Source organism: Botrytis cinerea, chromosome 5 (genome assembly GCF_000143535.2).
Source record: "Botrytis cinerea B05.10 chromosome 5, complete sequence".
Taxonomy (NCBI): Eukaryota; Fungi; Ascomycota; class Leotiomycetes; order Helotiales; family Sclerotiniaceae; genus Botrytis; species Botrytis cinerea.
This window is the reverse complement of record NC_037314.1, coordinates 779,305-797,885: the sequence shown is the minus strand read 5'-3', so window position 1 is coordinate 797,885 and position 18,581 is coordinate 779,305. Positions and strand designations below refer to the sequence as shown.

Here is an 18,581-nt window from a genome sequence, read left to right as displayed (position 1 = left end):
CATTTCCTTCTCCGCTCACTCCGAAGCCAGCCATGTCATGTCAAGTTGTGCAAATGATACACTAGATTCCTTCACCGATTACTCATTACTCATCCTCGTCGTCGGCACTCCATATGAAGTTCTTACTCGGAGCGACTTCATCCATTTACTACTAGCTAGCGAGGCCAACTCATCCATCGATATACGATAGAAGGTGTATCATTCGTGTTACCCCCACCTGCCTTATTCATCCTTTAGACCACTGAAGATGATCTTCTCGATAGTCTTACTTCCATATCATCAATCAATTAATAACAAATACAAAGCCGTGTATCTCAAAAGAAGTCACAAGCTCACCATTTTTCTTATCCGTTGTTGAATGATAAGTAAAGCTGCCCAAATTCTCACCCCATCTCTAGTTCCATCCGACCTCTCATCTTAGCCATACCTGTTTGTTTACAGGTAGATGAATCATCTAATCTCACTCGTCCTCGCTCACATATTTTCTCTCCAATAAAACAAGGGCATACCCCTCACCCACACATCCCCTTCTACTACCACCCCGAATATGCAGCGCTCATCATCTATTCCCTTCTCAGCTGCGCATACATTCGCTACCAAACTTAGACCATCAGTTCAACGTCTTCCATGTTCCCATTCCCAGGTACCCACGGTATCCAATTCCCTTTTGCAATTAACATGTCCTACAGATCGTGTTTTCGTGGAAGCAAAGCTTGCGTAGCGAGAGGTATTCGTGAGTATGTGAGTATGCATGCTGGTGAGGCTTGATGTTGTTATCAATAGCGAACTTCATACGGTAAGTAATACCCCTTCATATTCGTTTACCATAATGCAAAGTACACTGCTCGGTACAGTGCCGTACATCCTGGATAAGCACCCCCAATCTAATCACTCTAACCAAACCTAACCATCTGTTCTCCCTCTCTCCGACATCCAATCCATCCACCACCCAAACAAACACCCAATACAACACCGCTGTGATGTTTGAAATCATATCCGTGCCGCTTCATGCCTTCCACTCATACCTCTCCACCACACCCGCCACTTTTCATCTGACAAGCATAGATATACAGGATATCATGTGCCAGCATCCAATTCAACCCCAGCTTCCCATCCATCCATCCATCCATCCATCTCAAACCCATCTTGGGAAATGTAAGAAGACCCCTTGCCTCGTCCTAAACCTTACCAATGTCATGTCCGACCGTTGTGATATGATGTGATGTGACGTCCTGCACATCACTCACATAGACGGGTCTACCTTACCCAAATTAGAACTACTGGAAGATCAAAAGATTAGATTAACTGTTTCTCCCCAAAAATTCACTCGATACCGCAAAATCTCTTTTGGGAAATCTCTCCAATATTTTCAGAACGGTGAGAAGTGTTGTTTAGGGAAAAGATATGACGCCCACCCGAGCCACCACCCTTTGATAATACACTATGTGGTACGTACACTCCATACAATAAGGTTATCACACTACGAAATAGAAGTGCACGAGGATAGATACGCATCGCAAACTCAGGTCTCCAACATCGCCTGCCAACCATCTCGAAGGATTCCACTCCCCAAAGCTTCTAGAACTGTATCCCTTCCCTACTAGCCTCCTGTCTCGACATCCCGCGCCTCCTCCTCCTCATCCTCCTCCTCTTCTTCAAAGGATTTTACATTGCTAATCAATTCAATGCGATTCACTTAGTACGTAGGATTTTAGATACTCATTTCCGTTCATCTCTCTCTCTCTCTCTCTCTCTCTCTCTCTCTCTCATAGGATAGGTTAGGTAGGTAGTCTCTCCCCGATTAGCGAACTCTGAACTTATAGTCACTTGACGGGAAAGGTAATCGCAATACACCACCCTACTAACCCATTATAAACTGTACTAAAGGCTAATTTATTATATACACGTAATTTACTGTCAATCTATCAATCTAACCCTCGAAATTCAATCCCAAACAATCTCTCCTCTCCCTCGACAAGTATCGACAACAATGCAAGACTTCCCTCCCGTGCCATGCCATGCCATGCGATTCTCTGCTCTGCTCCAATACAAAACTCCATCTATAAACCCTTATGATCTCGTGCCCATTAATGCACCATCTAATCTCAACACTCCCTACTCCCTACTCCCTACCCCTATCCACTCTCAACCTCACAGCCTCACCACCACCCACCCCCCTCCGGCACGGAGAATTTTTCAACTCCCAGCGTTGCATACATGATACATAATACATAACGCCTACATATGTCAAAAAAAGACCTTCGTTCCTTCCCTCCTTCCTCCCTTCCTTCCCGCCTGCCTGCCTTCCCGTTTTTTTTTGGTACGAAAGAAAAATTCTCCGATGCAGAGGGACCTGTACCTAGACATAGGCGGGATTTTTTCTCAATACCTGTTGTAACCTCATCTCTCCCATAGATAAATATACATACATACAAGATACATACATACACACAAGATACAAGATCGAAATACATTCCCCCATACCATTCTACTTCACGTCATGCCATCACCATCCCAACCATCCAACGCCCTACTCCCCCTTAAAAAGAAAACAAGAAAACATTTCTTCAACAAAATAACAAAAACCTCAATCCCCATCCCCATCCCCATCCCCATCCCCATCCAAATCAAGTATCCTACATTTAGCATACATCCTACTACTTTCTCCAATCGCCCATTCACACCCACACAAACACATACATCAAATAAACAATGCAACACCAAAGCAGACCCTTGTAACACAAAACGCATCATCCATACCTCTACATAAACCTGACATCGTCATCCATGTGCCGTGTAATTCATTTCCGTTGCACAACAGCCAACCCCCTACCTCCCCATCACCATCAATTCCAGGGGTCCTTTTCGTCTCTCCCTTCTCCGCATCCCAAAGATCAACATAAACATAAACGGCATGATGGACTGATTTCAAACACACGTAACAATAAGAGTAGGTTTTCATTTCCATGGTATCATTGAAGGAAGAGAAATAAAAGACCCCTACGCAGCTACGCAGTTACGCATCAAGCAGGCAGGCATCCATCCCTAACCTATACTTCGTAAACATGTGTGTATATCTACGCACATGAAATCCTTTCCCCTCAAGCAAATATGCTGCGCTCGTACAATAAAGTACAATATAGTACAATCAACGCCAGCCACGATCATATACGCATATCGAACACGGCAGGTGAGCATAATCATCGTCTCATTTCGCCTCACGTTCATTCGCATTCGCCTCGCCCTCGTCTACGACGACGAATAAAACCCTTTACATGCACCAAGACAGAAGATGCCACCTCGAACCACAAGGGAAAAAAATACCAAGCACGACCACAACACCGTTTGATCAGTGCCAAATAAACCTTTCCTTTCCTATCCTTTCCTTTCCGTTTCGCCATCTGCCCGATGCTCTCAATGTTTATTCTATCCTTGGTCCGTTAAATATTTGATTTCCATATGCTTAGTGTTTGGATATGTTTTGTCGTGCCTATGAACGAATTGTTATTAGTACCTTGAAAACATTATGTAAGTGCATGTATAAGAGTCTTACCTTCATAAGCTCAATTTTTGCCTTCAAAGCGCTTGTGACCTCGGCAGCCCTCTTCCAGCTTTCTACACCCGTTCCATTGCCACTAGGAATACTACCGGTTCTAGACATGCGATCACTTGTGTAAGATGGTGGTGCTGGGCTAGCCCTGCCACTACCACTAGCAGCACTTGATCTTCCATTACTTGCAGGCTCCAAATCAGGACTTAACATATTTCGACCGTAAGGACCAGCCCCGTTTGAATTATCTTCTCCAATTGAAGATGTGATAGACATGCGAGGGCGACTTCTGTAATCTTGGCGTCCACTATCTGAAGGAGCGCCATACATAGATTCACGGTGACTCCCAACTTCATCATGTGCTCCATCACGTACGGGGCTCGATAATCCTCTCGATGGGCTGTGATTACTGGCTCTCTCAGCGGCTGACAAAGCATGCTTCAATCTGTTTTGCTCTCTCCTTAATTGCGCACACATTGCTTCCGCCGTTTCGGCATCTGCTCTCGAACGAACAAGTTGAGTTTCCTTTGCTTTGATTGATAAAACGTCTCGTGTATGATCCTCTATCAACTGTGCATTTTGATTCTTCAATTCTTGAATTTCCGAAAATAGTCTCGAGCGTTCTTGGCGCATTTCGTCAGCTTGGCGTAATAATCGATCTTTATCCAATCGCAGTTCTTCCAGCTCAGCTTTCTCCAAAGCAGTCAGGCCGGCATCCGGTGGAGGTGACATTGAGGACATGGGAGGAGCTGCATTAGCGGATGGTGCTTTTGCCAATGATCGACCAGCTGGTCCACGACCTAGACCTACACGAGGTGGGGGTGGAGCTTCTTCTTCAATGGGAACTGGTGATGGGGCGTTACGTTTGGGTGAAGCAAGTGCTGGTGGTACCACTTTTTTCCCTGGTGGTTTTAGTCCAAGACCACCTGGCTTCTTTAATCCAGCGGCACTTCTTGCTGTAGGCTGAGGCTCCAACGGAGCTTGTTGAGCATATTGACTTGGTGGTGGAGGTGGTTTTTTTGCGACTGCCTTCTTCACCATTTTCTTAGGACCTGCTGCTGGGGCAGCTTTAGGGGCTACAGGGGCGGGTGGAGGCTTAGGCTTATCCTTTGCCTTGACTTCTGCAGTGTCGAAGAATTCCTTGATTTTAGTTTTCCGAATATCATCCAGTCCTTCAAGGTGTGGTCCCATTGCACGCTCGCCCATGATCTTCATTATCGTACCCAATACTTCAGCTCCACTGGATCTCAGTACTTCGCTCGATTCCGCGAGCAACTTCTTTGCAGCTTCTGAAATCTGAGTCACTTCGGCTTTGGAGGGAGCGTCTCGAGTTGTCCTGAGCGATCTGATCAAGAACTTGACGGTACCCTCTTTAACTTGAGGATTCTTGTGTTTCAAGAACTCAAGGGTTTCCTCCAAACATTCAGTCAAACTTGTTGCTGCAAATACCTGATCAAGTGCTGCACCCAGAGCATCTGAAACGGATGCCTTCTTCTCTTTTAATCTCTCCATAATGGGGCTTTGAATGACGGATCTATATTTGGCGAACCCCTTCCGTAAACCTTGAGCTAAAACTTCAACACACTGTGCAGCTTGAGTGACAACTGCAATGTTAGCGTCCTTCATACATTTTGCCAGACCGTGAACTATCAAGCCAAAATCGGCATCTTTAATTCTAGGAACATTGACACAGGTGTATAGAGCCTCCAGCGCTTCCTTTCGCTCTTTCCATTTTGACGAAGCTAACTGTTCATGGAAATTTGCAGGGACCTTGGATAATACATCTTGTGGTTCAGCTAAGTCAAATGCATCAATCTCAACACCTTCAGCCTCTAATTCATCCTCCTCTTCTGCACCACCTTCGCCTGGGGGAGGTGCCCTAGACATTGCTGCTTGTTGTGACCTGAGGAATCGTTCTTGTTTCGGCGCTGGCTCCCCCTTGATCTTTTCGAATTGGGCTTCCATATCAGTCTGCTGTGTAGGTTTAAGATCCCCCCAGAACATTGGTTTCATGGCCTCTCGTAACCATCTATAAAACTCAATAGCCAATTTCGTAGCTTCTGCACGTACATTCTTATCTGCATGACCGAATGGTTTTGGAAGAACTTTGAGAACAGGCTTAGGATCCACCGTCTTGCATCCGTATTCATGATATATGGCAGTTATTGCAGTTACCGTCGCTGCGATGATCTTTGGTTGTTTGTGCGACAATGCGGGAAGAAGCTCTTCGATGACAGGGGCGGCTACATCCAATTCGACATATAGCAATAGGGCTTCAAGCGCAGAAGCTTTTGTAGCAGCTCTTGTTGAACTTAATCCCTTCTCGACCAAGGAAGTTAACGTATGACTTCGGGTCCTGGTACAATGTTCACGCCCACCAAACTTTAAGAAAGCGCATAGTGCCGCGATACCATCTTGTTGTGCCGCAACGTTCGAATCTGCCACCGCCCCCTTCCATAATCCAGGGTCGTTAAGAAATGGTTTAAATACTGGGTCATGTTCATCTGGAGTGATTTCGAATTGTTTCGCTGCATCTTCATATGCTGCCTTTCTTACTTTCCATATCTATCACCGAGCATAAATATTAGCCTGTTTTTTAGTTTATGCATGCCTCCAGCCGAAAGCGATTGATAGCGCAAATGAGGGAAATAACTGTAAGAGAATTCCAGCCGGGCAACCATACCTTATGTTGAAATCTATCTGGGAGAGGGAGAGAACTGAAATCTTCTTCTTGCTCTGCCATCTTGGCTCCTTTCACTTTTTTAGGGCTCTGTGGGAGCTTTCCAGCAGCTATCCGTTTGGTTAGCTTTAGCTTTGATAAAGACATGGGTGATGGAGGGGGGGGATGCTTCTCCAATCCCATAGAGAGAATGGCGTGGATTGAAGGCGTCGCAGATTAGGAAATGCCATCGTTGTTGCATATAGGAAAGAGCAACGGAAGCTACCTACCAATGTGATGCTGTGTGCAAATCTGAGAAAGAGTTTACGGTCGTGGGGCAGAGTTTTGTGAGAGGAAAGCACCGGCCGGTATCTAGAAAGATAGGATGGATTGTTGTGATTGAAATTTGTGTGACTGACTTCTGATATTGATAGGATTATCTTTGAATGCCGCGTGTGTCAAGAATGGAAACAGCAAATTCTATTCCTGATGAGTTATTGAGATTACAATTGCAAAATATAGCGTACGGGTGAGAAGAATTGAATTGAATTGGATTGTATTGCATTGATGCGTTGTGTTGTTGACTTTACCGCAAAATTGAAGAGAGGGTACTCCCGTCACCGTAACCGTAACGACCGATATCGATAAACCCCTGCCCAACTGGCGCGTGCACTCTCTTTCATAATAATAAAGGCAGACTCGCAGAGTAGAGTTGGGCGGCGAAATGTATCAGGGGATGAAACTTTTTGGCCCAAGAAGAAGAATACACGCGTGCACACGTCGTCTGTCTGTCTATCTGTCTGTCCGTCTGTCTGTCTGTCCGGAGTGAGTGTCGACAACAGAAGAAAGCAACATCGCGTCCAGATGTTTCCAAAAGGCCTACTAGGTTCCTACCTGCCCGCCTGCCTCCCCAGCCCAGCAGCACCTAGATAGATACTCATCGTATAATAAAGCGTCATGAACCTTCCGTGGATTTGCAAATTCATGGCATAATAATCAATTCGTGCATAATGTTGTTTCATGCCACACACAAGAATCCGCATCAATTGACCAAAGTAGCCAAATGAACACAAAGAGCGTACTTCTGCCCTACCGCCTATCGTCAAAACAAAAGTTGTGGACACCCCGCGCTTCTGAGCATAAATAAAGTAGGTATAGCCAGCCAGCCAGCCATCTAGCCATCCATCCCGAACCTTGACTCTTTACCGGTACGTGTGAAGGAACGTGTGCAAAGCGTGTGTGCATACTTGCGCTTCGAAAAAGTCAAAAGGCACAAAATCACAACAATTTACCCATCCACAAGGAAAAAAGAGGAAAAAAAAAGAGAGACCATTATCAGATATCGGAGACAAGAAACGAACCGTTTAATATTTCGCTTGCCAGGCGCATCAGCCTTGGAGGAAATCAATATCAAAATCCCATTCAACTTCATGTATCGCATACAATAGTCGCCATGAGCCAATATCTGACGTCGCGGCAGGCCGAGGAGCTGTGAGTTGAACATGTCTTCTTCATCACATCCTCATGATGGCTAATATTACTCTCGCAGGCACAAGTCTATGATAGCATACCTTACCTCGACGAATCTTTTACATAGTGCCGCGACGTTACGAGAGGAGCTTGACATCGGTGAAAGCTTCGATTCTGCCACGAGCAAGAAATATGAAGGTCTACTGGAGAAGAAATGGACAAGTGTGGTGCGGTTACAAAAGAAGGTAGGAATCCTCAACGTCAAACTTAACAAGAGCTCTATACTGATTATTGGGAAATAGATAATGGAACTCGAAGCGAGAAACGCGGCTTTACAAAGTGAAATCGATAATGCAACACCTACATCTCTATCAAATCGAAATACAGATCCTACAGCTTGGTTACCAAAATCACCAGCGAGGCACAATCTTCAGTCGCACAGGGAAGCAATTACTTGTGTTGCGTTCCATCCAGTATTTTCATCGTTGGCATCGGGCTCGGAGGACTGCACAATCAAAATTTGGGATTGGGAGCTTGGAGAATTGGAACTCACCGTCAAAGGACATACAAGAGCCGTACTGGATGTTGATTTCGGTGGCCCGAGAGGAGGAACATTACTGGCCTCGTGTTCTAGTGATCTCACTATCAAATTATGGGACCCAAGCGATCAGTACAAAAATATTCGCACATTACCGGGACACGACCATTCTGTTTCAGCCGTACGATTCATACCTAGTGGCGCAGCTGGGTCACCTTCATCAGGAAACCTTTTGGTATCAGCAAGTCGAGACAAAACTTTACGCATATGGGATGTTTCCACGGGATATTGTGTGAAAACTATCCGAGGACATGCGGACTGGGTTCGTGATGTAGCACCTTCTTTCGACGGCCGATGGCTTCTATCTGCTGGGGTGGATCAAACCGCAAGAATATGGGATGCATCATCAGGAGAACCAAAGGCGACTTTATTAGGTCATGAAAATACAATCGAATGTTGTGTATTCGCTCCACCAGCAAGTTACCCTCATCTGGCTGCCATGGCAGGGTTAAAGAAACCACCTGCAGCGAGCAGTTCCGCTGAATACGTCGCTACCGGAGCTCGAGACAAGAGTATTCGAATATGGGATGCTAGGGGTACGTTGATCAAGACACTTATTGGCCATGATAATTGGATTAGAGCTCTTGTCTTTCATCCTGGTGGAAAATATTTGTTAAGTGTGGCAGATGATAGAACATTAAGGTGTTGGGATCTTGCGCAGGAAGGAAAATGTGTGAAGACGATAAGTGATTCGCATGGACATTTCGTTAGTTGTATGAGATGGGCTCCAAGTGTCATAAAGGATGTTCCTATTCTCAATGGAGAAAATGGAGTGGCACTTCCGACCAAGAATGGGAATGGGACAGCGAAGAAAGAGGATGCAAAAGTAAGCATCAGATGTGTTATTGCGACAGGATGTGTAGACCAGGTTGTCCGAGTGTTTGCATCATGACCACATGTAAAGCATGTGCTATCAATAGGAAAATCACCAAGAGAGAACTTTGATATCAGAGCAACAGGAGTTCGTGGAGTTCGCTCATACCAGAAGAATAAATTCCTTGCTCCGGCTTGGCTATTGGAGAAATATGTCACGAACTTTATGCTTAGAATGTGTATAGGGGGAGTCGCATTGACTAGCTTCTCTCAATTACAATTCAATTTAATATGAAGAATAACCGACTTCAGAACAGAGAATCTACACTCTCAATACAATCAATGGTATTCCAAAACTATGAGATCAAAATTAAGAAGTAGAATCCTAAGCTTGGGGTAACAGTTCACAGGTAAACAAATACCTAGCTAGACATGACAATCATGAAGGGGGGTAGTGTATCATACACAGATGGTAAATGATTATGCAAGGTAAGCACATGACATGACATGACATGACATGAATGGTCAATTTTGTGGCAGTAAATTTGAAGCACTCTCCCTTCCCGTGATCCAAACTTCTATTCCAGTTTCGATGCAAGCTGCTTCTTCCTAGATTTCATCGTATTGCCTCCACACTTCTTGAATTGCTTCTCACAAGTTCTTACCAACCGGCGCTTTACAATCGACCCTCAATCAGGACTCCACTGCGAGCTGAGCCGTGAATCCGTCAACATGGTGCTTGAGAGTACTGTTCGCCTCCAGGCTCTAATATCTTGAGAGTGGTATGCTTTCTGTGTTGAATTGAGATTGTATCAATCTCAATATCGATGTAGCGCAAATGAAGCTCGAGAGGACCTGTTTCAAGGTAGAGGTAGGGGCAAACAATAGATTGACAGCAAGGCTAGGCATCAGAATTACTATCATCAAACATCATTGGGTGTAATAAATAAGTGAAGTCAGATCGTAGCGCCAGGAAGGGTGCAAAAAGTGGAGATATAGTACAAACAAGGTACGTGCAGGGAAATTATTATGTTGTGCTTCAGTGCGAAGCACTTCCTCGTCTATAATTTATGGGGCGTGAAGCATTCTTCACGTACTGCGGCATAGTCATCAATATGGCAGTCGGCGTGCATTTCAGCGCCAACACACAATCTGGATGGGGGTTGGAAGGGGAATCATAACGAATACTGCCGTCTGGAGACATTTTCCTCTTTGGTGGGTTTAGACTTGGCATGTAGTATGCATTCAAACAGTCTGTGGTATCAGGAAATCTGCATTCGGGGGCGTCCTTAGTGGGATGGACCCGTAAGACTTTGTTCTTTCAAACCATGGTAGAATGGGGTTTTTTTCTCTTGTTCCTACTTTATCTTGTAGGATGTCCCTCGTAATTAAGTAGTGAGATTTGTTTCCTCTTTGATGGCGTCTTTTCCTGATCGTTCATAATCGTTGTGTGGGCATGGTTCTATTTCATCACATTCCGATCACTTCCCTTCCTTCCATTCCACAAGTAGATTGCAGATAATCATGGCAATCACTTTACGCCAGCGCTATGTGCTACTTGGTGTATTCGTAGCCTCGACTATACTTCTTACTGGTTTCTATCTACAAAATAGTATAAGACCACCCACATCTTTTGTTCCTCCACCCGAACCAATCGAGACTGGACCAAGGCGTCCGAAATATAAAACCTCCAAGACTCCCAAAAGTTATCCTATAGTTGATAATTTCCCTCTTGCTTTGAATGCCCATTCAGCTTCAGAGCTTCCGCCAATTCCTAAATGGAATCAACCTCCTTATCCGCATGTCCCCGAAAAAACTCCTCTACTTATTGGGTTTACAAGGAATTGGCGCCTTCTTCAGCAAGTTGTTGTTTCTTATATTACTGCAGGATGGCCTCCTTCGGATATATACGTTGTCGAGAATACAGGTGTTATGAATTCAAATAAAGATGGGCAACTATCGCTTCAAAATCCTTTCTTTCTGAACTACACCCGATTAAATATGCTTGGTGTGAATGTCCTCATAACACCTACTCTATTCACCTTCTCCCAGGTACAAAATTATTTCTTATGGACAGCTATTGAAAACAAATGGCCAACTTATTTCTGGAGTCATATGGATCTCGCCATTCTGTCATTTGAAGATCGATGGATAGATGCTCATCCAGATAATCTCAATCCGTCACCCAAAGAATTTCAATCCCTCTACGATCACTGCGTCTCCGCTCTCCGCAATGTAACAGCTCCAAACCCCGAAACAGGAGTCGTAAAACCATGGGCCCTCGAATTCTTCTCCTACGATCGTCTCGCTCTCGTCAACACGGAATCATATCAGAAAGTCGGAGGTTGGGATACCTTGATCCCTTTCTACGGCACCGATTGCGACATGCATGAGAGACTCGCCATGGAAGGATTCGAAATGAGAGACTGGCCTGCGGGTGCTATCTGGGATGTAGCGAGTAGTTTGGACGATCTCGAAGTTTTGTATAGGAAGAAAGGGGGCCCGGATCCTTCTTTCATTGATCCGAATGCCGTCGAAGAAGAACTCGCTAAAGCAGATTCGAACGCATCATCCGATGCTTCTCTTCCCTCCAAAAAACAACCTCGCGATCTAGGCCTGGGAAATCTGTTCTCGGATAAAAATCACAGAGAATGGATCGACGAACCCGTAGCCCAGGAATCATGGTGTACACTACTAAACGTATTGGATCATATGGGAAACTCCAAGACCGCGAATAAAAACGGACGGAATACGTGGCAGGGAAGACAGGTAGGAGGACAAAATGATCCCTATTACCGGGATTCTGAGGGCTTTGAAATAGGCATTCAGATGTCGATTGAACATGGGAGGAGAGTGTTTGCGGAGAAATGGGGGCACAGGGATTGTGATTTGAGGGCGCAGGGGTTGGTGGCTAATGATGCTTGGAGGGTGGAGCGGGATTGGTAGGTTGTTAAGGGCGGGTGAGGCGTGCTTGACTCTTGCGAATGGGTTTATAGGAATCTGGGAGGATTGTAATGACGAATAGCGAAGTCGCTGAGTAAACCGAAAGAGACGAACGGGGAAGATAATAGGAATAGGAAAACGAACAGGAAAAAACCCATCCGAAATCCCTCGATCGGCACACACCAAAGGATTCACATATGGATTGCGTGTCTGCGGAATACTAATCCCTCACGATGTGAATATTCGGCGAATGGAACATGGGAGATTTGTATATTTATATCACATGAAGTGCGTGTTTTGATGGCGTTTATGGGGGACTGGCATGGGATGGGATGGGATAGCTAGACTAGTGGTCGTGTATGTATATATATGTATGTATATGTTGTATGTATGTATTCGAGCAGGAGAAAATGTACGGTTTTATGATTTTGGATTTATAGTGTATATTTGCTATATTTGTAAAAAGAAAAATCGTATGGCGAGTGAGGATGTGGAAGGTGATGGGGCGGGTTGGTTTGGGTTGGAACACAAAGGTTGAGATGGGGCAGGGGATTGAAATGATGGAGATAAAGGAGGTGGTGGACTTGAGTTGTGTACTTATGAATTCTGAGTTGTGCTGTTGAAATGAATGAGAAGAGGAGGAATGAATGAATGAATGAATGAATGAATGAATGAATGAATAAATAGCAATAGTGAAGCAGACTTCAAATTGTAAAGAGGGGATGACGATACGACAAGCGGTGAAGGTAATGGGCGAATGAAGCTGTGTGGGATATGTTAAGGAATAGGTATTATATATAAAAATAATTCATTATGGAATATTCTCTCATATACTTTAATTTCTAGATATCTAGAACTAAGTCAGTCGGGTCGAAAGAATCCTGGATCAAGATTGAAATAGACAGCGTATACGTGATTGATTTTAATCAGAGATTCCTCTCAGCCCGTGATCACTCCAATTTATTCCAAGTCTCCAAACCCCAAACCCCAAACCCCGAATCCCAAACCCATTCCCGCATCCCATATCCAACATCCAAATAAATAAATAAACAAAACCCAAAATGCAAACCTCAACTCCGCCCAAAAACCACCCACTCACTCCCCCGTCAAATCCAAAACTTCCACCTCCTCCGCTCTCCACGCTCGGCTCCTCCCCTCCACCAACTCCTCCCTACCCACTTCCCTCCACGACCCAGGTAATGATTCGCGCAGCATGATGTATCTCCTCGAACTTTTCTCCTTTCGTCCTTTATCAAACGATACATTTTCCTCGACGATTTCCGTTTCGATTGTTTGTTCTCTTATCGTTTCGATTTCACTTTCCCCCTCTCCTTTCTTTTCCTTTTCTCCTTGCGCATTTCGTCGAGAGAGGGATTTGAGAGATTTGGGTTTGAGGGGTGAATGCGAGGGGGAATTGGTGATGTTGTAGATTGTGGTGTTGATGTTGATGGTAGTGTGGTATGTGGGTGTGTAAGTATTATTATGATCGTGAATCTGTTCGTAATCGTAATTGTAATTGTGGTTATTATATTGCGGACTCATTTTCATCGGGATGGGAGAACTAGACGGGATAATGAGCTTGGGATATCCGGGAGAGTCGTCGAAATCTCTGATCAATGGTTCGGGGAAATTAGATGGGGTTCCGGGAGGGGAAGACGTGAGATCGATGATTCCTCCCGGTGAGTAATTTTGCGAAGGCGCGGTTTTGTAGGAGGATTTGGAGATGGAGGAGCAGCCCGAGGAAGAAGATTTGTTGCTTGAGGAATGGAGTGAGAAATCGACTTTGCGGTTTGTGGGTTGGGGAGTCAGTGGTGGGCGGGTATTTGAATTTGTGTTGAGAGTTGCTAGGGGTGATGAGAGGCCCGATTTTGAGTTTGTTGGTGGTGAAGAACGCTTTTTCCGTAGAGAGGAATGATTAGTTTTGGTAGGTGGAAGAGATAGTTCATCCATTTCGTCATCACTTAAGGGAAGGGGTAGTTGTCGATGCTTTTGTCTGGAGAGTGGCGAGGGGATGTATTGAGGTTTGGGACTTGGACTCATTGAGCCGTAGGTTTGAAATGTTTTACTTGGAGTTGAAGGGTTTCGAAGACGTGAGGCCTTCGCAATTTGAGGTAAAGGTTGAGAAGAGGATGATTGAGATGTAGCCCATGGATTCAACCTTGGGTTTTCCTTCTCTTTGATAGCAGCCGGTTTGCGACCGCGTGTGAGTCGTTTCTTTGTCACTACCGGTACTGGTGATTTAGGACTTCTAATACCTGGAGCCAAGAATTGAGGTGGTAGATCGTCTTCCGATATTTCGACATTTCGGGTAGGCTGACTCGATGCTTTGGCTGTGGGCTTGGTGCTTCTTTCTGATCTCTCGACAAAACGATCCATTGCACCCTTAGACATCCCACCACTACTTTTAGTTGTTGCTTGAGACTTGCTGGTTTTAGCTTCTGCTCTTTTTGCAGCAGCCTTTTGTTTCGAGGCCTTTTTAGGATCTCGGAGAGCTTCTTCATAGTCCTCTACAGTAAGTGGTACACCAACCTTAACAATAGACTCGAATACCCATAGTTTATCTGCTTTTGTGGGATCATATGGAGAAGGTCCACGTTTTCGTGGAGTATCAGTTGGTGCCGCATCATCCGATGCGTACGCCTGTATCTGATCGTCCTCAAGAAGAGGGGCCAAGCCATCTCTTCCATAATCTTCAACCTCATCGTCTTCTTCATCTAGATCAATGTCGACTATTTCGAGAGGCTGGTAGATGACCCTCAATTCTGGAACTTCATCTGTAGTAACATGTCTTCTCTGACCGCAGATAGACTTTACCAATTCCATCTCATTAAATTTTGTGAGCATAGGGTCATCGTATCCGGAATCTTGACGATCTCCACGCTGACGAAGTTTTGTTAGCAACAACACTGGTGCTAAACCTCGTACAAACTTTTTTGCCCCCTCTTTCCCTTTCCATTCAAATGCATCGCCCACGAAATTTCGAAGTTTCGGAATATTGATCTCTCCTTCCCATACAATCTGATCCCGAAGCCTTTCAACCTTCGCTAACGACGAAACAACAGGATGCGTATAGTAACCCAAAACTTTACGATCCGGGAAATCTTCAGGGATTTGTAGGGCCTTTCGTTTGGTTCTAAAGAACTTGCTTTCGTTTGTGAATAATTCGTGAGCCAAATCTGCTCTCCATTTATCATACGCTGCAACATCCTCTCTTCGAATCTGACACAATCTCTTCCCAAAACCTGCTCTAGCAGCTTCACAGGCAACCTTCACACCACATCCAGGAATCCCTTCGGTTTTATAATCGCCACCACTCATCAAGGCTACCAAAATCATACCTTCACGATCCAATCCTGATTTACCGGCTTTGGTAGCTTTAGCATCATAAACATTAACATGTGTTGGTGAACCAGCACCACTCTTCTTTTCTGTTGCCCCAGCAGACCAGCTTCGGAATGTTAACCCACTCCCAAACATAAGCGTATCGACATCTTCACTCAGAACAGCATCTACAACCCCTTCACGCTGTAGAAGAGCACACTCTGCTTCGGCTTCTCCAGGAGCAATATGATACGCAAAGCCAAATAGCTTAAGCAGTTCTTTAGTCATCAAATCCGGAATCGAAGCACTACCTCGCCCCGTTTGCTTGTTACGTTTGACGGGTGGTTTGTGAGGCCCATCAAAAACAAACAACGGTTGCACGGAAATAGAAAGAAGCCTGAGAAGTCGATAGTACAGTGTTCTCAGCGCCGGATTCGTACCACCTATGATAAATGAGACCGAATATCCCCACGATCATGTGCTGATCAGCTTACCTTGGCCAGACTGGATTTGGAAGTTCCAAATCGAGATATCGATTGCTATCCGCAAAGGAATCCCAGTTCTCTCGTATTTCTCAATCGAGATTTTCGAAAGGGCTACTCTTTCTCCGGGCCCAATTTCCCCGTAAATTCTGAAACTTTGGTCAGTATAGAGAGCTCCTGTGTTGTGGAAAAATATCGTCACTCACCCCTTGATCCCCATGATGGCAAACGCAATTCTTCAATTCTAGCACCAAAAACTATACATAATAATAGCACTGCTATTAAGAAACAATAACTTTACAAGGTAGAAGCAAAAGGGCTTGGTTTGAACGATAATGCTAGTAGTGAATGAAGTTGAAGAAAATCGATAAGAATAGTTTCACCAATATCCTTGTTGACAGTTTCTCGTTGCCACAGCAATAAAGGTCAAACCTCCAAAAGCCGACTAAAAAGAACTATGGATACGGGCAATAGGTAATTGATACGACCCCGGTCCCCAAGCTTGCATGCCGAGTCATTATGGAAATGAAATCATAGCAAAATGTCACACTCATCCGGACCAGCTCATCGCAGCGTATCGAGTATTCGTCCATCCATAAATCCACAGAGTGGTAGTGGTGCGCCCTCAACCCCGCATACGCCTATTCGACAACTCTCAAACTCATTTGGTTCGCCCTCTACTCTGCGTGCAGAAGAAGAATGCATAGTTATTGAAATCGGGTGTCGATATGTAAAGGTTGGTTTCGCAGGCGATGCAGGACCCAAAGCAGTTGTAAATTTTGGACCAGAAGAACAGAGAAGAGCGGGGGATTTTAGGAGATGGCAGCCGGGATATGATAAAGCTTGGAGAGAGAGGATACATGGGAAGAAATGGGGAGAGGCACATGAGCTATGGAAGTTGGATCTGAGGGACGTGGATTTGGGGCTGGTGGGCGATAAGATTGAGAGGGCTGTGAGGGATGCCTATACAAAGTTTGTAGAGGCTCTTCAAGTCGGGAGAGGAATGTTGCTGATTATGGCTTCGCAGATTTCTACTGATCGATTCCAGGCCGAGAAAAGTGACTTTGGCACTCCCGTCTATTTTACCATCGCCTCTTCTCTCTACAATTTTAGATACGATGTTTACAAATTTTCAATCTCCGAATATCTCTTTGCATGCTACACCAGCACTCACGACGGTAGCTGCAGGTCTACGAGCCGCTATGATTGTAGATATTGGTTGGTCAGAAACCATAGTAACTGGAACATACGAGTTCCGAGAAGTATCGAGCCACAGATCTATAAGGGCAACGAAGTTATTAGGACAAGCGATGCGCAGACTGTTGGCCGAATCTTTCGACCCAAAAATATTGATGCAGGAGTCATCCGACGACCAAGAAAACGTGGCATTGGAAGAATTCATAAGTTTCGAAGAGTGCGAAGAAATAGTCAATCGAATGGCATGGTGCAAACCAACTCGAAATTTCGTCCCCAAACCCGCACCCGAAAGGAGTCTTGCGCCACTGGAAGAAGAAGCCGAATTACAAACCGGTATGCGATCTCTAAACATCACCGAAGTCCCAGACTCCAACGATATAGCCACAATCCCACTAAAATCCACCCTCCCACCACGCAAACTCCGCATTCCCTTTTCCCAACTCGCGCAACCCTGCGAAGAAGCACTCCTCGCAACCCATGTCCCCACCCCCGAGCTCGACGATGAAGAACTCCCTATCCATCTTCTCCTTTACCAAGCTCTCCTCCGTCTTCCCGTCGACCTCCGCTCCGTTTGCATGTCCCGAATCGTATTTGTAGGAGGCGGCGCTAGTATCATTGGGTTAAAAGCTCGCATTTTAGAAGAACTCAACACGCTTGTCGAAGAACGAGGTTGGGATCCCGTCCAAGGAAAAGCAGTTTCGCAATTCAGAAGCAATCCTAAACTCACCCGACGCCGTCAATCACAAACGCCTACTTCCCCCACTTCCCCCATCGAAACCCCCTCTTCCCCGCCTCTCTCCTCCCCCTCCTCCCCCTCCTCTTCCATCTCCCCAACCACACCCCGACCTCCAACCCTCATCCCCGCCGCCCATCAATCCCCCGAACCCGACTCCATCGCCGCAACCATCCATGCAAAATCCGACAAATTCACCATCCCCGAAGAAAAAGGCTTCATACGAGCCATCGAGAGTCTCGGCGCCTGGTCCGGCGCATCTTTACTATCGCAACTCAAAATCCCCGCCGTAAGTTCCATCGATAGAGAAGCATGGATGCAGCATGGTCTTTCCGGTGCAAATCGCAATGCGGAGGTGAGCGTAGCTGCGGGTGCAGGAAACAGAGGTAGTATGGGTCCCGGAGCTTTCAAGGGTGGTGTTGGGGAAAAGGGCAGCTGGACCTTGGGATTGTGGGGGTCGTAGATAAATAAGCGGATGAGAGGATTACGAATCATGATTAGAGACATATTAATGATTATGAGATATCGCTATTGTTGTAAATCTAGGATGGATGTACTACCTATCGTAATAAATCTATGACTCAAAATGCAAAGGAACCAGAGAGAGAGTACAGTGAGCAATGTTTTCTTAGAGAACACTCTCATATGTATGTACGAAAAACCTCGTCTCCTTTATTCATCCACGGCTCCGTAGGGGGTAAAGGCGGTGCTGTGAAGCAAACGGAATTTGATGAACAATTTGAAAGATGCTTCTGTTCTTACGAGTAAATTCCATCTTCGATTTCTCTCACGTCATTGATCAGCCAAAATAAATA

The 18,581-nt window shown here is 45.3% G+C and overlaps 5 protein-coding genes across 5 annotated transcripts; 3 read left to right on the top strand and 2 right to left on the bottom strand.

The window, feature by feature from the left end:
- Positions 1 to 1,849: 1,849 nt before the first annotated feature.
- Bcstu2 lies at positions 1,850 to 6,837 on the bottom strand. The gene is made up of 4 exons (XM_024692888.1): positions 6,500 to 6,837; positions 6,234 to 6,340; positions 3,554 to 6,115; positions 1,850 to 3,490 (listed from the first exon to the last, which is right to left on the bottom strand). Exons 2-4 carry the CDS (start codon positions 6,291 to 6,293, stop codon positions 3,464 to 3,466), a joined length of 2,649 nt encoding a protein of 882 aa, XP_024548670.1. The 5' UTR covers positions 6,294 to 6,340; positions 6,500 to 6,837; the 3' UTR covers positions 1,850 to 3,463.
- Positions 6,838 to 7,344: 507 nt separating this feature from the next.
- On the top strand, positions 7,345 to 9,443 carry BCIN_05g02160 (hypothetical protein). Its single transcript, XM_024692887.1, has 3 exons — positions 7,345 to 7,700; positions 7,759 to 7,924; positions 7,982 to 9,443. Exons 1-3 carry the CDS (start codon positions 7,663 to 7,665, stop codon positions 9,167 to 9,169), a joined length of 1,392 nt encoding a protein of 463 aa, XP_024548669.1. The 5' UTR covers positions 7,345 to 7,662; the 3' UTR covers positions 9,170 to 9,443.
- A 926-nt stretch (positions 9,444 to 10,369) lies between these two features.
- On the top strand, positions 10,370 to 12,808 carry BCIN_05g02150 (hypothetical protein). The gene has a single exon (XM_001548225.2). The coding sequence runs from the start codon at positions 10,615 to 10,617 to the stop codon at positions 12,034 to 12,036; it is 1,422 nt and encodes a 473-aa protein (XP_001548275.2). The 5' UTR covers positions 10,370 to 10,614; the 3' UTR covers positions 12,037 to 12,808.
- A 3-nt stretch (positions 12,809 to 12,811) lies between these two features.
- Positions 12,812 to 16,156, bottom strand: BCIN_05g02140 (hypothetical protein). Its single transcript, XM_024692886.1, has 3 exons — positions 16,043 to 16,156; positions 15,849 to 15,985; positions 12,812 to 15,797 (listed from the first exon to the last, which is right to left on the bottom strand). Exons 1-3 carry the CDS (start codon positions 16,054 to 16,056, stop codon positions 13,129 to 13,131), a joined length of 2,820 nt encoding a protein of 939 aa, XP_024548668.1. The 5' UTR covers positions 16,057 to 16,156; the 3' UTR covers positions 12,812 to 13,128.
- A 104-nt stretch (positions 16,157 to 16,260) lies between these two features.
- Positions 16,261 to 18,581, top strand: BCIN_05g02130 (hypothetical protein). The gene is made up of 2 exons (XM_024692885.1): positions 16,261 to 16,808; positions 16,864 to 18,581. The coding sequence occupies exons 1-2, from the start codon at positions 16,378 to 16,380 to the stop codon at positions 18,227 to 18,229; spliced, it is 1,797 nt and encodes a 598-aa protein (XP_024548667.1). The 5' UTR covers positions 16,261 to 16,377; the 3' UTR covers positions 18,230 to 18,581.